At 38.0% G+C, this 6,663-nt stretch overlaps 1 protein-coding gene across 1 annotated transcript; it reads left to right on the top strand.

The window, feature by feature from the left end:
- The first annotated feature begins 2,242 nt into the window (after positions 1 to 2,242).
- Positions 2,243 to 3,559, top strand: LOC137716450 (cytochrome c-type biogenesis protein CcmE homolog, mitochondrial-like). The gene has a single exon (XM_068455911.1). The coding sequence runs from the start codon at positions 2,391 to 2,393 to the stop codon at positions 3,183 to 3,185; it is 795 nt and encodes a 264-aa protein (XP_068312012.1). The 5' UTR covers positions 2,243 to 2,390; the 3' UTR covers positions 3,186 to 3,559.
- Positions 3,560 to 6,663: the final 3,104 nt, after the last annotated feature.

Raw genomic sequence — 6,663 nt, 5'->3', positions numbered from 1 at the left:
TAGATTGGTTACAGATTGAATTACAAGTGACCACATAAAATGAGTGAACTTATTTATCATTCTTCTATCATGAGTATGGTAATTGGCATGAAATGTTACTTCCTATGAGTGAAAAGCTAGTTAGATTTTTACAATTGGTGAAAACCAAGGTGGGAATTTATTTTTTCTGCGAGAAAATGTAAGAGTTTGATAAGATTAAGGCAGAAAATTCTTCTTTTTATTGAATCGTTTGAAAATTTTGGGATATTGGAGGAAACTAAGGTAGTGTATTCAATTTAGATTGTAAAGAAGTTTAAGATCTAATTAGACTCAATAGATATGTTAAATGAGTTTCTGAAAGTAGTAGGGTATATATTTAGAATTTTAAAGGAGTTTATAAAAATTCATAGAAATTCTAGTGTATTCAATAAGGATTTCAAATGAATTCGTAAAAGTCCATATGTATTAAAGAAAATCATTGATTTTAAAGGATTTTGGATTTTCTGAGGAGTACATAGAATTTCATAGTGTAAATTAAGCCACAACAAATTTTAACACACGCACTAAGGTTTTGATGGATTTGTATTTCTTTCTTTTTCTCTCCTTCTCCATACCATATCAACCACGTCCACCACCATTTTCATCGTCGCGGTTCTATGGTCGACCACCACATGACAATGATTAGCTCCACCAACTCAAAATTTATCTCTTCAGTCTCCCTATTTCTTCATCTTTATGTTCAGCTAAGGGATTCCTCGCCCGGTGTGCTGGGTTGGCTCTAGCTTTGGCTTCTTGATTGGCTATTATTAGAAGACATATATGTTATACCAACAGACGGATCAAACATGATAAGATACAACATATTAAAAAATGAGCCAAAACCGAACCAGCAAACTTCGACTCTTATTTCTTTCTTTCTTCATATGGTAAAGGAAAGCAAAATTTGTTTTTTGCTCCCCCTATTGACAGATCAAAGGCCCTCATGCTGTTGTATCAATGACTCATAGAGCTTTCCTCAGCTCAGTTTTTTCATTCAGCCAAAACTGAATACAAGTCTTCCAACCTAATTGAGCAATCAAGTAGTTTGCTTATCCCTCCAATCATTAAACGACTAAACACAAAACCATGTTTTTTCACCTCTGAGTTTGAAAATGGTTGTGCATCTCATTTTGGATATTGGTTTGTACCTTTGATTTTGGATGATAAACTGGAGAGAGAGGGTGGTGGACGAGATATGGAAACTCATGACAAGTATACGAAGAGCAGTGGAAGAAAATCAAAGGATAAAAAAAACAGGGTTATTGACCAAACAATAGCAAAAAATGTGTATTGACTATTAATAATGTAGCAAAAATTTACCATTAGATGCCTTTTGAGGTAGAATGAGAATCCTCGCCAGATTCTCTTTTGAAAGAATTCCGGAAATCCTCCAATCACGTCCGTTCATTGTATATCGTGCGGTTAAAAATCATTGTAGATTTTTTTATTTAAAATTAAATATAAACAGTACTTGACGAAAATTGACGCACTATGTATGATAAACGAACGCAATTGGAGGATTCCCGGAATCCATCCGAAAAGGATCCTCATTCAGATTAAAATTCATGAGAATTCATCTAATTCAGTAATATTTCTTATTAAAGTCTCACAAATTCTATTAAATTTCACTTTGAAATTCACATAAGAGCCTTTAAAAATCAATTTAAATCCACGAATTTATAACTCAATCAAAATATTTTAAATCTCAATGGAATACAGTCCCAAGTTGAGAATCAATTTGTCTTATGCCTTCCCGTTTACAAAATTGAAAATTAAAATGCTCGATCAATTGTGTTCAACAATAGAGATTCCAAATTGACATCCTCGTTTTTCCACAAGTCTTCAACCGTGTGGCTCCACGCAATTCTGGACTTTTATGTTATACTAAAAAATGGTTTAACAAGATGTGTTCTTCATTGAAAATATTTTTAAAATAATTAAAAGTGTTTTTGAAGAAAGTAATTTTAAAACTAGTTTTAATAAAAAGTACTTAAATGCTTTCTACAAGATACTTCTTTTAAAAGACATTTCAAGTATTTTTGAAACTTAAAAACACTTTTATCGAAAGCTTATTTTAAAATAAATTTCAAATGATATCTAAGTTAACCAGTTACATTAACATAACAACACTCTTTATTAAAGCTAGTTTAAATAAAATAAAAAAGTTTTGCGGAAAGTAATAAACTTTCAAAACAACCTTTTTAATTAAATTTTCCAAATTCCCTTCATATCCCTCCGGAAACCACGGAAAACACCCCTCTACGCTGCCATAGTTGAAGATCGAAGCTGCTTCTTCTACCTCTCTAAACCCGTAGACGACCGCCCTCATTTTTCCACCTAATTTTTCATCACTTTCTCGAGAAAATTAAAAAATGGAATTCCAAATGGCCACTCGCATCGCCTTCCGCCTCAAATCCCACCTCCTCCGAACCACAACCCCGATCCACCACCACGCCATCAAATCTCCACCGTTTATCTTCTCCCGACTCTCCAACTCTCATCTCCACCCTCCATCAAATCCCCACCTTCCCTTCACTCTCCGTTTCTTCTCCACCGCCCGCCGCGGCCCGACCCGCCCCAAACCCGTCGACATCGGTGCCCGCGCCCGCCAGCTCCAGACCCGCCGACTCTGGACCTACGCTCTGACCTTCAGCTGCATCGCCGGATTCGTTGTCATTGTCCTCAACAGCTTCCAAGACCAGCTCGTCTTCTACGTCACGCCAACCGACGCAATCGAGAAGTACTCCGCAAACCCAAGCAAGAGCAAGTTCCGGGTCGGCGGCCTGGTCCTCGAAGGCAGCGTCGTCCAGCCGTCCTCCTCGCCGGAGATGGAGTTCATCGTCACCGATTTGATGACCGATATCTTGGTCCGGTACAAGGGATCATTGCCCGATTTGTTCCGGGAGGGTCACTCGGTGGTGGTGGAGGGATTTGTGAAGCCTTTCACGGATGAAATTCGGAAGGAGATTTCGACGAAAAGCATATCGGAGAAGGCGAGGACCGGCGAGTGCTATTTCGCCGCCACGGAGGTTTTGGCCAAGCATGACGAGAAGTACATGCCGGGTGAAGTCGCCGCCGCGATTGAGAAGAATAAGAAGAAGCTGGAGGAGGCCGGTGGCGGTGCCGATGAAGATGCTAAAGATGGTAAAGATGCTAAGAGCGTGTAGTTGATTGGTATGAGTTAAATTTTGTATCTTTTTTCGGTTATATTTCGGTTTTGTTAGTATACATGATTGCAGAAACGGGTTATACTTGGATAGTTCATAGTTCGATGATTGATTCAAAAGGATTGATCTTTAGGTGAGGGAATAGGCATTGATGCTTAGGAAAAGAGTTGAATTTTTGGAAGTTTGAGGCTTTAAAGTTCCGAATTTTCTTGTTGTAGTGATATAATTTCACCGATGAATTCTTTAGTTTTTCATTTCGATTTAGGAATCAATAATGCCATTAATTGGGAATGGCGGCAGAGCGAAATTGAAATTCTTGGCAGGAGTTGTATGAATCTGATAACTTTGTGAATTTGAATTTTAGATGTTTCATATTGTTGAGAACAGAGAGATGAATGTGGTTTCTTCTCCTTTGTGTTACATTCAAGATCTTTTAGCAACACGGATCGCTGATTTGTTATGAATTGTCTGAACAGGTTGTTATCGTGGCATACATTTTGGTTTCTCTGAAGCATTTGTTGTGTTGTATTAGTATGAATGGTTTGAGCATAGTTTGGATTACACATTAAGCTACTTCTCAGAATTTGTCTAAGGTTTAGCTTCCCGCACTCTGTACTAGGGAGGCTGGGCACCAGCCGCCATCAAGAAGTTGAACTGAGGTCCAACCCAAACTTGAAACTCTAGAAATACTAAGCCAAAGTTATTGGTTTGAACGTAGAAATCATTCATCAAGATATGGATGTTGGTGGATGCTTTTTTCGACAACCCACCTTCAAGGATTAGTTATATATTGCTGGATGATGAGTTAAGAGGATCAACAAAAGCCGAAATATTTGTACCTAACAATGGCAAAGGCTGTGTAGGAGATTCTTGTATGCTGGCTACATTGTGGTAGCCATATACTGGAATTTCTTGTTGTCGAAATCAATGGCGATTCTAAACTTGTAGGGGATCAGAAAAATCCGAAATATTTGAGATCAACAAGAAGTTAGAATTGCTATTGGTCTACACAACGGGAAATTCAAGTAAAAATTCCCCTACACGACACCATTGACTTTGTTAGAAATATGAAAATTTTAGGGTGGTTGATTTTAACATTCTCGAGTGGACTCCGGCTGCAAGTTCTGCTGTTACTTGCCCGTAGGTTATGAACTTGTGAGTAGGCATGTCAAATGTAAAGTAGGCATTGCGTCTAAGTTAGCTTCTGAACTTCAAATTAATTGGTAGAATATTGTTTTCAAGTGGTTAATCAAAATACCGATCAACTTTTTGAGACTTGTATACGCTGTCAGATCGGGCCAAAGAGATGGCCATGGCCGCTGGACCGCGGCCGTGGGCTCTAGAAATGCAAATTTGAAGGCCACAAATAGCACATTCAGACCAGTACTGTATTATATATTATGATGAAGCAATATGACAACCATAACAAATGATGAAATCCATCTCCAAAAGGATACAGAAAATACCACAATAATTAAATAGCAATCTCAGTCTCAAATCTCCCTAATGCCGCAGCAGCGCAAAGAGAGAGAGCAGCAACGAAGGGTAAACAAAAGCGCGGGAGATGGTCACTGGAATTCCGGCTCCAGCGTCCAATGCCGGTGATGGTGCCGGCGCGCTATCCTGAGCTGTAACTGAGACGAGCACAATGGCGATTATCATCAAGAACACAGCTTTGCAGATGCTAACTTGCGCCATTTCTAGAGAGGAACAAAGAATGGATTGAGCGAACTGTAAGGAGACACAGAGAGAGAGAGAGAGAGAGAGAGAGAGAGAGAGAGAGAGAGTGTGTGTGTGTGTGTCTCAGGCTGACTGAATAAGGTGAGGGACTCTGAGAAATGTATTTATAGACCGTTTTAATTTTAATTATTTGTAATTAAACTTTGAAACTTTTCAAACAAAAATATGAGTACGAGGATGGTAACGTTACTCTCCCGTTATGTTGTGTGGCCCCATGATTGGAAGGTGACGTGTCAGCCTTTTGTTCCTTTTGTGGTCCCCATAACGGCTCTATTGGTCGGTTGTTGTCTTTGTTGTATAGGGTGGCAATATCTAGACCGTTGAGTAAAGAAACTTCAAAAATGATACTTTACCAAAGGAAAGATAAATGAAGGAAAATGTTTAAGGAAGTTTTATTTGAACTCATTTAATTTATTTTTACACATAATTTACTTTATTCATCTATATTGTTTTTTTATTAAAGAATTAATATTTTTTTAAACCCAAATTTATTACCTAAACTACTATCTCAAACCTAATTCAAAATGTAAAAGTATCTTTACACTTATTCCTTTTATAAAATAAAATCTCTAATTGAATGTTTTTTTTTTCTTCAAAGAGGCATCATTTGCCCCTCTATAATTGCATATGTTGTATAGGACTAGCATTTCCATGGCTGCTTTTTTTCTTTCTGCTACCACAACCTATCCATGGACTTGGGATCCAAGAGATCATTTCATAGACTTGAATTTGCCAAGAGAAAGTTATTGTTAAGTCCTTTTTAAATCGAGCATTTTTATGTACTTTTTAAGAAACTTTGAAGTGACATAGGGTTGGATGTTTTGTTGCTGTTAATAAACAAATTGGAGCTATTTCGAATAAAAAAAGTGCAAGACATGTCACCCGCTAGTTTGTGGTTAAGGTTGAGCAATCTTTATGCACCAAGAATCAAGTTTTATGTCTTTGCAGTACTAATCAAAAGTCCTTGCACTGGTGTTTTCGGACGCATACAGACAGTAGAGAAACAAATACAATATAATATAAAAAGTATGAAATTTAATCCAAAGAAGAAGCAAACAAACAAAATATCCATAAATTGAGTCATACCTTAGTTGGAGAATTAAAAACTTCAAAATCACCATCCATCAATAGAAAAACTTGTTTTTCTCTATCAGAGCTACTAGGGTTTTAGTCGAAATGAACGTAAGATAAATAAAGGGTGATGCTAGGGTTTAATTATAGTATGTGGGTCTATTGATAAATTTGACTTTTATTATTAATTTCATTTTGTACTAAATAATAATTATGCAATAGGGTAAAATAGACAATTAACATTTAAAATTTAAGTTGGGTGTAAAAAGAAGTTATATGAGTTTAAATAAAATTTCCCAAATGTTTACTTGTGACATCCCACATCACCCAGGGGTGTGATCCTTAAATGTATATTCTCATCCCTACCTAGCACGAGGCCTTTTGGGAGCTCACTGGCTTCGGGTTTCGTTGGAACTCCGAAGTTAAGCAAGTAGCGCGCGAGAGCATTCCCAGGATGGGTAATCCATCGGGAAGTTCTCGTGTGAGTTCCCAAAAACAAAACCGTGAGGGAATGGTAAGCCCAAAGAGGACAATATCGTGCTACGGTGGTGGAGCGGGTCGGGGAAGTGATCCGCCCTGGGCCGGGATGTGACAATTTGATATCAGAGCCTAACCCTGGTCGTGGTGTGCCAACGAGGACGTCGGGCCCCTAAGGGGGGTGGATTGT

The sequence above is a fragment of the Pyrus communis genome, chromosome 14, assembly GCF_963583255.1.
Source record: "Pyrus communis chromosome 14, drPyrComm1.1, whole genome shotgun sequence".
In the NCBI taxonomy this organism is placed as follows: domain Eukaryota; kingdom Viridiplantae; phylum Streptophyta; class Magnoliopsida; order Rosales; family Rosaceae; genus Pyrus; species Pyrus communis.
This window is presented reverse-complemented; position numbering and strand designations above follow the sequence as displayed.

Coding starts and splice junctions, on each gene's coding strand:
- LOC137716450 (XM_068455911.1), top strand. CDS start 2,391: ATGGAATTCCAAATGGCCACTCGCATCGCCTTCCGCCTCAAATCCCAC.